The sequence below is a fragment of the Bos indicus x Bos taurus genome, chromosome 28, assembly GCF_003369695.1.
Source record: "Bos indicus x Bos taurus breed Angus x Brahman F1 hybrid chromosome 28, Bos_hybrid_MaternalHap_v2.0, whole genome shotgun sequence".
NCBI lineage: Eukaryota > Metazoa > Chordata > Mammalia > Artiodactyla > Bovidae > Bos > Bos indicus x Bos taurus.
This window is the reverse complement of record NC_040103.1, coordinates 6,232,928-6,249,232: the sequence shown is the minus strand read 5'-3', so window position 1 is coordinate 6,249,232 and position 16,305 is coordinate 6,232,928. Positions and strand designations below refer to the sequence as shown.

Here is a 16,305-nt window from a genome sequence, read left to right as displayed (position 1 = left end):
CAAACTGATGTCTAAGTATTTTATTTTTTATTCCTGACCCACCAATAATAGTGGGTATTGATAGATACAGTCATAAAGTAAATTACTCTAAGCTTATACACTTTTCTTTGTAGATGTTTGTCTTACAGATCAGAGCACTTTCCTCCTCAAAACCATCCATGGCTTGCTTTTGCCGTCAGATAGTCCACAACTCTTGGCATGACATTCAAGGCCATGCTAACGTCTGGCTACAAACTAAACACCAGTCTCCTTCTCAACAAAAGCCACTGTCTACTTTTCATTCTAGCATACCTGACTCCTAACTGTTCACTAAAAAAGCCATCTGCGTTCATGTAGAATGTACCCAATTGCCTATGAAGGGTTTAAAAAAAAAAACACTAGATTTTTCCCCTACAGGTTCCCGTTCATCTCCAAGAGAGGAATTCAGTAGACAGTGTCAGAAATCAAGACTTTCAGGCTCAGTGAGGTTATATAACTTGCCCAAGGTCACACAGCTCGTAGATGACAACACCAATATTCAAACCCAAGTCTGACCTCAAATCCAAGTCTCCTTCTGGTATTGCAAGGTTCTAGAACAGTCCAACCCTTACATGCCAGCGTGGGAAAGCAGGACTTAGAGACGGCCTTCTGAAACGATGGAGGAGACCTCCTATCTCGGCTTCCCTTTCCCACACTTTGATACACTTGACAGTGACTACAAAACGATCTGAAATGTACATTATAAAATGAGCATAATGTGAGAAGTTAAAGTCACTCAGTCATGTCTGACTCTTTGTGACCCCATGGACTGTACAGTCCATGGAATTCTCCAGGCCAGAATACTGGAGTAGGTTGCCGTGCCCTCCTCCATGAGATCTTCCCAACCCAGAGATCAAACCCAGGTCTCCCACATTGCAGGTGGATTCTTCACCATCTGAGCCACCAGGGAAGTCTATAAAATGATCATCAGCACTAAATTACTCACAACTATGAAAAAAAAATCAGAAGTGGACTATTTATTTTCCAACAAGCAAGCATAAAATGGAAAGGGAAGACATGCCTGATCAAAATCAAGACCCATTTTGATTGCCATTCTTTCAAAGATATATCTTTAGTCAATTTTGTTTCAGAAGCAAACAGCTCTCTGTCACCACTGGGCTCTCTGAACTGATCTCCCCGAACTCCTAGAATAGGAAGAGGCCATGGCATGAAGCTACATGTCTGGAGTAAAAGAACAGACGAGAGAAGGGAGAAAACGCACGTCTCTCAACTGATAATAGCATAATTAATAGCTCTTCCAAACCACTCTTATGAGCTTTTTAAGCACCTTATTTGGAGATCACACTGGCTATAATTTTCTCAAATAGCTCCTTTATTTACACTGCACTAATGAGAAAAGCAAAAAAAAAAAAAAAAATTTAGATTCCTTTTGTAGTTTTAGTAAGAGCTCTAAATTGCATTTCATAATAAATACAACTATGTCTATTTATAGACTGCAGATGTCCTTGTAGATAATAATATATAATAATTATTCCCAGGAGGCTAAAAAAAAAAATCAGGATAAAAGAAACCTAATCATTGAAATAAAAAGTACACAAATAAGCAGCTACAAGGTCTGTGGCTCAGTTTCTCATGCAACGTTTATTTTCTGCTTAAAAAAAAAGAAAAGGTAGAACACAGTAAGCAACATTAGCAAAAAAGGAACCATAAATTATGCCATGCAATCTTCTTTCTATCCTGAACTATGTCAGAACAAACAAAACACTTAAGACTAAATTCTAATAATTCAAAGCCTCCTCAGCAATTCACATATTGTACTATTTTCTTTTCACTCCTTCCTGGTAACTTCCCTGAAAACCACTTCCATTGCTCAGCCAAACCAATGCTTTCTCTGGCCTGGACAATTTCCCCAGTCTTCACTGAGGCCAATTCCTAGTCCATTCTTCAGAGTAATCTTATAAACACAGGCATTCAATCATGCCCCTCCTCTGCACAAAATGCCCCGAGGCTTTGGACTGATGGATGGTGCTCAGAGGGAACACCCCCATGGACCAATGGCCTGCAAGCCACCCCCAGCCCGCACCTGTCTTCTACTCTCTGCTACAGCCCTCCGGCCCGCCTTCTTCCCAGTCCAATAATCCGGGCTCATTTCTATATCATCTGCCCTTTGCCTGGACCTTGGCTTGACTCATTCCTCCTCCTCCAGGTCTCCATGTCACTTCCTCGGAGTGGCTGCCTTTGACCACCCCATCTGATCAGCATCCTCACTCTGCACCCCCCCCCCCCATCATGCTTTCTTTTCTTGACAGCACTTACTGATATTTGCATGACTGCCATTTATCTTCCCTATGAGACTTAAGTTCTGTGCTGGGGGAACACTGTTTACCATCTGCTTTCGCACTATATCCTGGGGGCTAGAAGTCCCTGGTAGAGGGTGGGCCCTCAAACTCTGTTGAATAAATGAGTTCCAGCTCACAATGATTTTTCTCTTCTCTGAGTGCATATAAAACTGGTCCTTTCCACAGTAACCCAAGGTTGCCTCGTATTGCTCTCTAGTTGTGGTACACAGATTTAGCAAAGCATTTTCTATTTACTTTGCATCTGGGAGTGACAGGGCCTAGCATATTTCAACAACATAAATGATGCTTAAAACTTGCTCATTAGGCTCAACTTTCAATCTTTTGCTGTCTCTTGAAAAAAGGACAGAATTGTTTGTACATCACAAGATTGGTTTTTATTTCAACAAACATTGCCTCAGAATGATATGACAGGACTTAAAAAAAAAAAAAAAAAGACTGATGAGAGAAGAAAGAAAATATATCAAGAGCCATATCTTAATTTGATAAATTTAAACATTTTTTTTAAGACAATAATTTCTACTAGCTCGGGTCCAAGTAGTTGTATTCTGGCTCTTTGTTATAAGAGCAGACTAAAGAGTAAAACTAAAATTCAATATTGATTTTTTAAAATCTTGTTTACATTATCATTAACTCACTACCACCATTAGCAAATAGCCAATAGAGTCAAACAAAACATACTGTAATAGAGTCTCTGCTGTACTGAAAAAGTCTCAACAAGAAGTTATGGCTTCACATATCACAAGAGGGTCCAAGGGACCTGCGTTAATTCATTGAATAAATAATACCAGAGCCAGGATAAGACAATGTGCTAGACCCTGCTCTGCACCTTTTAGGCCCTATTCAAAATGCCTACATCTTAGAAATTAAAAACTGTAAAAGTGGTCATATCGTAACAAATATTTGGCTAGGCGAGTGACCTAGCCAATTAAGTTGTTTTAAAAGTCTGATAATTCCACTCTGCCTAACAATTACAGAAATTAAAATGCTCCAGGAAGTTTGGCAACTTACTCTGAGGGTGAAAAGTCTTTCAAAAAGTAAATTGCAGCCTATAATCACCTTCAGATTACATAATATCTCCCCGAGACACAGTAAGCTACTTGTTCCACGGTACAAGTTTTTCTAGTGTCAATAAAAACTTTTTAACCATGTTATTATTCCAAGGTCATGCTATTTCTTTTCACTATTTAATAGATTAGCACTTTAAATTTTTTAATTTATACAGTGGAACACGGGTTAACCTGCCCTTCTGTGCTTTTACCACCACTGGCAGACATACTCTGCCTTTGTGAACAGGTCGTATGGACCTTAAGCATTATTACAACCCAACCGAACAGCCTAAGCATAATGCAAAAGTAAGAGTCACAGACCCTTTAATTCCTGGGTCTAAGGATGAGGAATTTTGCTGGTGTTGGCGATGTGACATCCAGCAACAGAGTAAGTTTGTAGGATGCCAGGTTCCATGTCTATCACAGAACTACAGCAACTGCCAAGAGCCAGAATGAGCAGGATGCTGCTGCCATCCTTAAAATACCTGGTTGTGCAGAAAACTCTCAGCAGACAAAGGCTTGTGGGCTCCACCAGGGATAGTAGGGCTTCTTGGACACACAGGTCATGTTCTTTGGCAGCAGGTTAAACATTTCTTTCAGTAAAAGCATAGCTTAGGCAATAAGCTCGAACTGGTAGCAAAGACTGTGTCGGGTGTTAAGCAATTACAAAAATTAGTACATCTGAAATTGTGCTATGTCTTTACTGCAACACTTCAGTCCAAAAATAGGTAAATGGCCTCACCTGGCCTCTGTCAGGACTCTGAGGGCGCACACCACTCCTGCCACCTTTCTAGTCCATATTTTGTTAGAATTTGTTCCTGTCACTCAAGCAGCTGCAATCTAATTTGTAAGACATGAGGCCAACAGAAGTCATAAGAGTAAAAAAAAAAAAAAAAAAAAAATCCAATGCTTATTTGTAGTTACCAACACTCATATTATTTACAGTTCCAAAATGCTACAATAGTCATTTTCAGGTACATTGCTGTAGGATTTTGAATAGGAGAAACAGTCTACATAAACATACAACCAACATATCATTTCTTCCTGTCACTCTTCTGTCTTGCAGTGCAGGAGAAGGGCAATGTTTCCATTTGCCTCAGCTCCTGTCCTAGCAGGTTTTACAAGGTTGAAACACATGCAGCTGTGGTAGGCCAACGCCAGTTCTGGCTGCATCCTTTAATCTTTCATGAGATTTCACCACATTCTAAGACTGTGAAGAGATCTTCAATACCGAAGAACAAACTTTAAACAGCTAATTCTAGTAGCTCTTTTATACAATGAAATTTAATAGGATTTGGGCTGAGTTCCTTTGTCAGTTCTTAATCGACATCTGTAAAACGCACATTGATTTATAAACAAAGTGAACGATACAGGCCAGGTTTTCTAGATTTCAAGTACCTGCACAAGGACAATGAACTTGCTCTTAAATCAACCCAAGTGTGCATGATGGCACAAAAGTGTTTCTGGTCTGGAGACAATTCCCTAACAGGCAAGCCACTGAACCAATAATGAAATCATACTCCAAGGGCAGAGACATCTGAATGAAAACACTTTGGAGACGTCAAAGGACACGAAGCCATATTGAAAGTGGTAAAGAAGAGACCTCAATACAGTGCTTGTAAGCTGAAGGAAAGGGCAGGTTGATGAAGGCCACTAGACAAGACGAGGGCGGCGGGGGGCATGGGTTTCGAGAAAGGCCTCAGTTGGCAAAGTATTCTATCCAAACGAACTACTTATTGTATCTAAAGGCCAAACAGCACCATGAGGTTTCCAGAAAGTCCAGATCTTTTACAACTGTGTGGTCTGCAAGCAAGTCTGATCTGAATTAAACACACACACACACACACACACACACACACACACACACACACACATGGCACCTAAAAGCACCAAAGTGTGTCACCTGCTCCAAAGCGAGTAACCAGGGTGCAAATGGACCTCTGAGCCCTGGAAAGTCTGCGCAGGCTTTTTGGGAATCCGGAGGTCGACTAGCCTATCCAGGTGGACTGCGACGGGCGCAGCTGAGTCTTCCTCTCCCCCATCCCGCCGCCCCACCGTCCCCACTCACTGTTGCTGGACTTGAGGTCCCGGTGAAGGATGGGCACCACCGCCTCCTCGTGCAGGTAGAGCATGCCCCGCGCGATCTGCACAGCCCAGTTGACCAGCACGTGCGGGGGGATGCGGCGCGCGCGGCGCGGGGAGGGCGCGCGGGGGTCCGGGGTCGCATTGGCGGCGGCTAGCGCGCGGTTGAGCGCTCCGCCGCGGGCAAACTCGAGCACCAGGCAGAGGTGCGGCTGCCGCAGGCACACGCCGCGCAGCTCGATGATGTTGGGGTGCCGCAGCATGGAGAAGAGCCGGGCCTCCCGCCGAACGCTCTCGGCCGCCGCCGCCGCGTCCTGCTCCGGGTCGCAGCGCGCCGCCTTCACCGCCACCTCCTGGCCCTGCCAGGTGGCGCGGTACACCTGCCCGAAACCGCCGGCGCCGATGAGCTCCTTTAGTTCCAGCCGCTCGAAGTCGACGTGCACGGGCGAGCCGGGCCGCGGCGGCGGCTGTCTGGCGGGCTGCGGCGCGCGGTGGGCGGCCGGGCGGCACGGCGCCACGTAGTTGGCGGGGAAGATGCCGAGGCGTCGCTGCACCTGGCCGGCCCACCAGCCCTCGTCGCCCGACACGGCAGCGTCCTGGGACAGCACCTCCACCAGCTGGCCGCGGCGCAGGCTCAGCTCGTCCTCGCCGCGCGCCTCGTAGTCGTAGAGCGCGGCCCACAGCCCAGCTCCTGCCGAGGCCGAGCCGCCGGAGGAGGCGGACGAAGACGACGCGGAGCCGGTGGGGGCGCCCCGGGCCGGGGATCCCGGCCGGTCGGGTGCGCTCTCGGCGCCGGGCAAGGCCATGGTGGGTGGTGGCGAGGGGCGAGAACCGGGCGGCGGGCTCAGCCTCCCGGGCGGCCGGGGGCGCGCATCGTTCAGCGGGGTCACCGCCAGCGCCCAGAAAGGCAGGGAACGGGTCTGGGCTCAAGGACGGTGAGGGTTCACTGGCCCACTACCCGAGGGCCCCGTCTTCAGCCTCCGTTCCTCCTCCGCTGTCTCTGCTGCTGCGGCGGTCCCCGCGGCCGCCGGCCCTGCCTCTCCATGGTGGTGCGCTGGGCCTGCGGCCGGCCTGCGGCACGTTCGGCCTAGCAGCCGCCTGAGCCCAGCCCCTCCCGGCCCGGCCCTCCTACTCGGGTCCTTCCCGCCCCCTCCTGGTCCGTCCCGCCCCCAAAGCCTTCACCGTACTCAGGACCTGCTCGGCCCTCCGAGTCCGCGGCCATCTGGGCCCGCCCCCTCCGGGCCTATTTCCCCCTCCGACCAGGTCCCACCCCGCCTCCAGGAGCCGCCGTCGCCTGGGCCCGCCCCCTCGGGGCCTGTCCCGCTCCCCCACCGGGGCCCGTCGCGCATTCAGGGGCGGCCCTACCTCCAGGGCCCGCCCCACCTCACGGGGCCCGGCCCTCACCCTGTGTCCGCCCCGCCCCCAGGGCCTGCACCACCTCCAGGGCCTGCTCCGCCCCCAGTGTCCGCCTTCCCCTGGGCCCGCCCCCTCCAGGCCTGTCCCCCTCCCACCAGGGCCTGCAGCGCATCCAGAGGCCGCCCTACCTCCAGGGCCGGCCCCACCACACCTGGGCCGGCCCCACCCATTTGGCTCCCACCGCCCCCGAGGCTCGCGCTCCACCTCTTTGGGTGCGCCTTACCCTTGAGTCCGGGGAGGCGGAGCCAGCCCCGGGCTGCGAGAGGTTTTCGGGAGAATTTAAATAAAGCCCAAGGTTAGGCTCGGAGACTCTATACAGTTCTCAACTGTTGTCTAGAACGCGGTGGCAGCAGGTGAAGACGATCTGGTGCCTTAAGCCGAACAGAGATTGGACTGAGTCGTGGTGCGTCCTGGGACAGGTCCGAACAAATGGAGCGAGGCTGCAGACCGGCTCCCTGGGCATGCAGCCCAGAACTGACGGAGTGACGAGAACCGGTGTGCAGGACCCGGCCGCGCGTCCTTGGTGACAGAAATCCAGCCTTCGTCTGTACTGTGGACTCCAACGGAAAAGGACCTGTGAACCCACAGGTTCGGGTGTAGGAGGCGTTGGCAACCACTGGGTGCTAGAGCCCGTAAACTTACATATTGCCCAGGGAAGGCGAATAAAGCAAGATAATCTGTGCACAGAAAGCTAGGTCCTCGACGATGTGCTGGCTGCTCGTTTACCGGAGTTCATTAATGTCCTGGGAAGCAGGGCCTTCACACGCTTCCATTTACTCCGCGTAGCGAATGATCGCCTTCCAACAGCGTCAGAAAGGGAAGCTTTAATGTTTGCGGGCAAGGACTGTTTTAGGTCTAGAGAGAGGAACTTTGGGGTTTTCTTGTGTAAACGTATTTTCTTCTCTGAAATTTTTTCATTCATTAATTTAGAAAACCTTGCATCTTTGAGGATTTACCCGTGATGAGGTCTGTGGAAGGGAACACCATAATTAGTCCTCCTGAAACGGACCACCGCTGAGATGCAGCCAGCCTCTCTTCCTCTGTGGTGGAAGGGAAAGCAACGCCCAGCGCAGCGTGGCAGGGCCTTCCCCGCTCCTCCCTGTTAGTCCTCCATGCTACCCCTATTTACAGTTTCTACCATGATTATCCAGAGAACAGACCCGTGGGTCTATTCTCTATGTTGATGGAGATGGTGGACAAAACCCTCCAGGTGTGACTACATCTAATTTAATTATACTTGCTGCTGCTGCTAAGTCCCTTCAGTCATGTCCGACTCTGTGCGACCCCATAGACGGCAGCCCATCAGGCTCTGTCGTCCCTGGGATTCTCCAGGCAAGAACACTGGAGTGGGTTGCCATTTCCTTCTCCAATGCATGAAAGTGAAAAGTCAAAGTGAAGTCGCTCGGTTGTGCCCGACTCTTAGCGACCCCCTGGACTGCAGCCTACCAGGCTCCTCTGTCCATGGGATTTTCCAGGCAATAGGCAGAGCTTACTCTGTAAGAGACTAGACTAAGGATTGGAGGTTACAAAGCCTCAGTCTTAGAGAATAAGAGAGAATAAAAAGTGCCAGGACAGAAGAATAAGCCAAGTGTCCTGGGCTCAAGTCGAAGGAGCAATCCGATTATGCCTGGGGTCGCTGGGAGATGCTTTGTTGAATGCCATTTGAGTTAAGTATGTCTAGGATTCATAGAAAAATGGTGTGTGAGTACAAATAAACAGTGGGCTCAGGAAACTGTTAGAGGCTGAGAGTTTCCTGTGGCAGATGAGACTAGAAAGGTAGTGCCTGCGTGTTAAGTTGCTTCAGTCATGTCCGACTCTTTGTAACCCTGTGGACTATACCGGCCAGGCTCCTCTGTCCATGGCATTTTCAAGGCAAGAATACTGGAGTGGGTTGCCATGCCTTCCTCTAGGAGATCTTCCCAACCCAGGGATCAAACCCTCATCTCCCACGTCTCCTGCCTTGGCAGGAGCCACCTGGGAAGCCAGTCAGGGCTGAAATCCCAGGATGCCTGGTCACCTTCATGGAGAGATGAAGTGAAGTCAAAGTCACTCAGTTGTGTCCAACTCTTTGCGACCCTATGGACTGTACAGTCCATGGAATTCTCCAGGCCAGAATACTGGAGTGGGTAGCCTTTCCCTTCTCTAGAGGATCTTCGCAACTCAGGAATTGAACCCAGATCTCCCACATTGCTGGTGGATTCTTTACCAGCTGAGCCTCCAGGGAAGCCCTCATGGAGAGATAGTGTAACAGATGAGAGAACTTTCAGGGTTGGTGGAGTAAACAAGTGGATGGGAAAGATAGGATTGTAAGAGGATGAAGAAGAAAACATAAGGAAGAAAGAATAAGGATTCTGGTGTTTGTGGGCCATTGAGATGACTCACTGACAGGAAACAATATTTTCTGGAGAAAACTTGAGAAAGGAAGTCAGGTTAGAAAGGGCTTTAAAAGTGAGCTGAGGTGTCTGGATGTAAGGAGAGATTAGAAACTCTGGAGAGATGAGAAAGAGGGATGAGGAAAAATATTCCCTCAAAACTGTGTAAGTTGTTTAAGACATGAAACGATCTTTTGGATAAAAAAATGTTTATTAGAAGTTTTAGTTACTTTTATTGGATCTTCTTCTTCTGGACATAAAACAGCATATTAGAAAGTTTAACAGTTTGATAGAATTGCTCTAACTTTTTAAGACAAAAAGCATTTTGACTGATGGCTTGGAACTTTGGAAATGCCAGCTATCATTCATTATTTACCTTGGATTACACTTGGAAATTATTACTTTAGATTTCTGGGCTCCAAAATCACTGCAGATGGTGATTGCAGCCATGAAATTAAAAGACACTTACTTGTTGTAAGGAAAGTTATGACCAACCTAGACAGCATATTAAAAAGCAGAGACATTACTTTGTCAACAAAGGCCCATCTAGTCAAGGCTATGGTTTTTCCAGTAGTCATGTATGGATGTGAGAGTGGACTATAAAGAAAGCTGAGCGCTGAAGAATTGATGCTTTTGAACTGTGGTGTTGGAGAAGACTCTTGAGAGTCCCTTGGACTGCAAGGAGATCCAACCAGTCCATCCTAAAGGAGATCAGTCCTGGGTGTTCATTGGAAGGACTGATGTTGAAGCTGAAACTCCAATACTTTGGCCACCTGATGCGAAGAGCTGACTCATTTGAAAAGACCCTGATGCTGGGAAAGATTGAGGGCAGGAGGAGAAGGGGATGACAGAGGATGAGATGGCTGGATGGCATCACCGACACAATGCACATGGGTTGGGTGAACTCCGGGAGTTGGTGATGGACAGGGAGGCCTGGCGTGCTGTGGTTCATGGGGTCACAAAGAGTTGGACACGACTGAGAGACTGAACTGAACTGAACACTTGGAAAATGGCGTGTGTGTGAAATGTTTTACCAATGTGGTATAATTTGGTATAACAGCAAGAGTCTGTCAACAGTCCTGGGTTCCAGTCTTGACTTTGTCATTACTTATTACATGATCGAATGTTCTTCCATTGTCTATGCAAAATTGTAGAACAATAGCATCTGCCCCATGGTGGTGTTTTGAAGATTCATTTAACTAGTATATTGAAGTATAATGCCAAAGATCAATGTCATCTGCTAAGAAAAATTCAAAAATATTCACAAGGTGGTTAGAATGAAAAGTTAGCATGGTAATTTCCAAGGCTTTGGAGCATATAACATCACAAAACATAATGTTTTTTGAGTCAGCCAAATTATACATATGTGAAACTAATTTTTATTACTATTATCAACTTTTACTGTGTTGTTACCAGTATTCTTGCTATCGTTCATAATGAACCATGCCACAATAAAGTCAAATAATAATAGAGATGAAATAGTGATAGGACAGAATATACAGAATAATTAGGTTCATCATTCAACATCTTTTTTTTTTTTTTTTGAGTGTCAGGCAGCAATCTAGGGGAACGACACAAAGAAAGTTCTTTTTTGTCTTGGAGCACATAGTACATTTATTTGGTTGCACCAGATCTTAGTTGAGGCATGCAAACTCTTCGTTGAGGAGGGTGGGATCTAGCTCTCCACCCAGGGATTGAACCTGGGCCGCCTGTGTTGGCAATGCAGGGTCTTAGCCAGTGAACCTGCAGGGAAGCCCTCATGGAGTTTATATTTTCAAAGCGTAGATAGAAAATAGAATAAGTAAGCAAATTACACAGTATATTAGAATTTGATAAATTTATTATATAAAAATAAAAAGAAAAGCAAGAAAAGATGGCTCAGAAATTGGGGGTGGGGGGAAGGTGGAGGGCGCTGGGGCATTTTGTGGTGGTCAACAGTGTGGACAAGGAGGCTTTGTTGAGAAGGGGAGATTTGAGCTGAGACTTGAAGGAGAGAAAGGAATGGGACAAGTAATTATCTGGAGAAAGATTAAGTGAGCAGATACCACAAAGGAGTTCACAGTGTGCTTGGACTTCCCCGTTGTGGAAAAGGCCCAACTCATGATCTCAGTGGGTTTTTTTTTTTAAGACTACTTTTTAAAAAATTGAAATATAGTTGATTTACAGTTGTGTTAATTTCTGCTGTACAGCAAAGTGATTTAGTTATACATGTATTATATACACACACACACATATATATATATACATACACACACACATATATATACATTCTTTTTCATTATGGTTTATCACAGGATATTAAATATAGTTCCCTTGTTGTTTAACAATTCTGTATGTTGAGATTGTAAATGAGCCTTTCCTGAATCTAGTTCTCTGGCTTCCTTTTCATAAGTTTAAAGATGCAGGGCTAAATGAATAACGATAACATAGATGGTGATGGATCAGAAATAATAAGGTAATGCTTTCTGTCATGTTTTCTAAGTGTTGACGCTTTGAATTCAGTCTGTGTGTCAGGTTGCTGTTTATTCTCAAAGTTTCAGTTGGCTTTCAGCTTTAGACCGAGTCATCGTGATTTTTAGAATTTCTGTAACTTTAATCACCGGACAAGACTGGCGCCTTGCCTGTCTACGCTTACAGTTACAAATTCCAGTCGGAGCTACTCAGATGCACAATGAACCACCTCACTGAATAATACAACAATGTAAAAATCTGAGTGGTTTCAGAAAGTCAAGGCCTTTTTAAATTCTTGACGATATCCCTTCTAAAGGAAAGCTACAAAACTCACGACCTTGGACCTGAGATAGAAAGGTTGCCATTCCACCGAGTTGCCATTTTAGTACATTTTGTCCTATCAGAATTAGTTTCTTTTATTTGCAATTTGCTGGATTCTTTTCAAATATAATGACTAATTCTTAACAAACTGCTAAAAATACTACACAGAGGATGCTGAGGACAAAGATGATTTTAAAAATATAGAAAGAGCAACGCATCCTCCTAATATTGTAGTGAACAAACCACAGAGAATGAGTTTATCGTTGCTATGTTTAGTTTTTATTAAGTGCCAGCAGCTTGCTAGTTATGTCACAAAATATACAGTAAATTCATGTTCTTGATCAGAATGTCTGATTCGTAGATTCATGGCTCACAGATTCATGGGTCTGTTTATATCAGCTGATTTTTCTAATCTGGACAAATCTACTCTGTACGTGTTCTTTTGTGGTGTTCATTCTATGAAAAGAATCGTTTTCCCGCACATCAAATCTCCTCTGGGAGTATGGGAGTGGAAGCTTCCTAAAACAGACCGAGACACATAACAAATTTACACCACTGACCTGTTCAGAGACCTTAAGCTTTTGTTTCAACTGTCCAATTTTTTAAAGTACACGTAAAATTAGAAGAATACTAAGATACTTAAGAATAGGATGAATACCATGAGAATTAATGATAACAAAATTAAACAGCTCTTTTGGAATTCTTAGAAGGAAAACTAAATCCAAGAATTTTTTTCCTAATTACTGCTTTGGGCATACACTAATTCAGTCCTAATCTATGCGGTTCAGGGTTCTCTCGTGAAGTAACCACTTTCTTTCAGTCTTTTTATTTTTAAAAAGTAAAAAATATTTTGGCCTTGTAGCATGCTGGACGTTAGTTCCCTGTCTAGGGGTGGACCCCTTGCCCCGCGGCAGTGGAAGCGTGCAGTCTTAGCCATTGGGCTGCCAGGGAAGGCCCATCTCAGTCGTTTCACATTTCTGTGGGAGTTTCTGTGAACCCAGCTGACCTTGCCTTCCTTTAAACACAAAGGTGGTACATCCCAGTTGTAGCTACCCTGTTTCCATCCGTTCCTGCCGTCACCCTTTCTCCTGCCTCAATGTGAGTTCTAATCTCCGTAAGAAGTTTTCAGGGCCCAAAGCCACAGCATCTGCGTCATCATGCGGACTTCCTGATTTTCTGGGTGTTATTGTTACCTTCTAGGGTTAGTTGTATTATCCTGAAGGAACTGGTGAGTGTGAAGTTCTGTGAAAACTGAAACGTGTCCTATAAATGTCAAGCATTGTTTTGTGGTTGCTACTTACTCACAGGAGTATTTGAAGTCTTCCTGATCTCTAGAGTCACTTGATTGAGCTGAGGGTTCAATGAGAGAAACCTTTCAGGGAATATCTATTTCAAGGAGCATTGTCTTATCTAATAATGCTTTTCAGCAAACTGGTTTTTCTAGAACAGTAAGAATACCATTAAAAAAAAACCCCTCAAATCCTCAGTCTCTCAAAGATTTGAAATTTAACATCTTAAAAAAATATTAACACATCATGGTATATTCAACACATAGAATCTGAGCCTCAGCTTGCTCTTATGCCAGATCTTGATTTTCCTTAATATTAAGTTTGGTACTGGAAACTTTATTTTTCCTACCTTTGATGGATTCTAAGTCTGCTTTTACAAGTGAAACTAATTTTTTTTAAATTATTTATTTTAATTGGAGGCTAATAACTTTACAATATTGTAGTGGGTTTTGCCATACATTGACATGAATCAAGTGAAACTAATATTCTTCTAGCAGTTTATTACTCCCTTGACTGACTGCCCCATTGTTAAATATTTTCCATGCTTAGAATCTACCTGGAAAGAACCTTGAAAAATCTTCAGTGTATTCATGTGTTCTAATTATTCATTTTTACATACACATTTTTAATTCTTTATTGACTTTGTTACACTATTGCTTGTTTTATGTTTTAGTGTTTTGTTCATGAGGCATGTGGGATCATAGTTGCCTGACCAACAACTGAACCTGTACCGCCTGCATTGGAAGGCAAAGTCTGAACCACTGGACCACCAGCAAGTTCCTGAGTATATATTAAAAAAAAATTTTCTTACTGTGACTGAGACTGAACATCGTTTCAGGCATCTGAGTCATTTGAATTACCCTTTTTGTGAACTGTTCTTTCCTTTTGTTCATTTTTGGTTGACCTTATTTTTTGTTGATATTTAGGCGGTCTGTGCCTATTAAATGACATCAATATACGTGTACCTTACATGTACATATATTGATATGTGTATTAAGATACGTGTACCTTATTGACTATGAGGTACACATATTTTTACTGGTATGCCTACACTTTTTCTCTCTGCATAATTTTTTTGGCCAAATACTTTATTTTTATTTCTTTATTTAACTGAAGCATAGTTGACTTACAATGTTGTGTTAATGTCTATTGCACAGCAAAGTGATTCAGTTACATGTATACATATGTTCTTTTTTATATTCTTTTCCATTCTGGTTTATCTGTGTGATTTTTTAATGAAGTTTTTTAAATGTTCTTTTTCTTTTAAATTCTATATAGTTGAATCTTTTTTCCTTTGTGGATTCTAGGTCATAGTAGACAAGTATCCCTTAATTATTGAAACTGATTTTCCTTAAGTTTTCTCTTCACATCTTCCCCTGTCCCCCCTCCATCCTTCTATCTCTCTGACATTTCTGTTTACCTGTGCCCCAGGACCACAGTACTACAGTGTCAGCTAGGACTAATCCTCCTCACTAATAGTTGTTTCCAGAATTTTCCTGGCAATTCTACTTACTTATCTATACAGAACACAACCTAATCTCATTTGTGTAAGCAGCCCACAGATCAAGAAACAGAACATTAGTAGAAACCTAGAAACCTCCTATCCTGACATCATAAATTAGGTTTACCTCTTTTCAAATTTATTATACATGAAATCAGGATGTGCACATATTCTTTTGAGCTAATTGTGTTCAATTAGCTTATATTTGTAAGATTTATCCATGTTGTGTGTATTTTTAGTTTGTTCCTTTGGGTTTCCTAAATTTGGATTTAGGAATTGGGATTGGGATTTAGGAATTAGGAATCCTAAATTGGGATTTCCCAAATAGGGCTGCAAATTAATGCACCCAAAACTTTGTAGCATTGAAATCTTCCAGGCTCACAATTTTCTGTTAGGTCTTTTTATTGCCTTTGGTGGTGGTGGTTGTTTAGCTGCTAAGTTGTGCCTAACTCTTGTGACCCCATGGACTATAGCCCATCAGGCTCCTCTGTCCATGGGATTCTCCAGGCAAGAATACTGGAGGGGGTTGCCATTTCTTCCTCCAGGGGATCTTTCCCATGCAGGACTCGAACCCAGGTCTCCTGCATTGCCCGCAGATTCTTTACCGACTGAGCTATGAGGGAATCCATGATCGGTTTCCTTTGGTAGCCTTTAAAGTTTTCATCATGTGCTATCTTCTCTAAGACATTGACCAGTGTTCCCAGATTATATCAAGTAATGGTTTTCATAATGGACATCCTAAATTTACCTCCTTTAATGGCACCCTTTAGGGGCTGAATCATCTTTGTTTTCCTGGAATGAGTCTGCCTTTGCTTTTAATGTGGTGCTATATTCACGTTGCTAATGTATAATTTGGATTTTTGCATCAATATTCATAATTCTGATTAGCTACTGTTACAATATTTTATTTAATTTTTGGAATGTATGTTCTGTTACCTTCATATAAAGGATTTGGAAATGTCTTTCTTCTTTTTCAGTGTTATAAAACAGTTTAGTTATACTGGAATTACCTGTCTCATAAAGTTGGAACAAATCTGCCGTGCAACAATTTGGCTTTTGTGCTTCTTGAATGTGTACCATTTCATAATATTCTCTATTAATTCCATAAGGTCATTGTTTGCTTTAGATTTTCTCTCTTCTGGGCTGAGATTTGGTAATTTTATTTTCCTAGATAATTACCTATTTCACCTGGGTTCCCACATTTATTTAAATATTCTTTAGCAAAGTATTCTCTTATGATTATTTTAATTTCTTTCTTTCTATTTTCTTTGCTTTAAATTTCTTTTTGCCTAGTTATGCTTTCTACTTTTGTTTCTGTTCAGGAGAGCCATTGATTTATCTACTTTATTGTCCTACTGCAACAAAACTTTTGTGTTTTTGTATTTATTTATTAATTCTATTGCTTTTCTCTTTTCTAATGATTAATTTCTGCATTTATACTCATTTATACCTTCTATCTGCTTTCCCTGAGTTTGTTGTTTTTCTCTA

At 43.8% G+C, this 16,305-nt stretch overlaps 1 protein-coding gene across 1 annotated transcript in view; it reads right to left on the bottom strand.

Moving 5' to 3' along the window:
- Positions 1 to 6,532, bottom strand: part of MAP3K21 (mitogen-activated protein kinase kinase kinase 21) — a 58,804-nt gene extending 52,272 nt beyond the window's left edge. The window contains exon 1 of the mRNA XM_027530527.1: positions 5,454 to 6,532. Within this exon, the coding sequence (XP_027386328.1) occupies positions 5,454 to 6,273 (820 nt within the window). The 5' untranslated portion in view covers positions 6,274 to 6,532. The remainder of the gene's footprint in view (positions 1 to 5,453) is intronic.
- Positions 6,533 to 16,305: the final 9,773 nt, after the last annotated feature.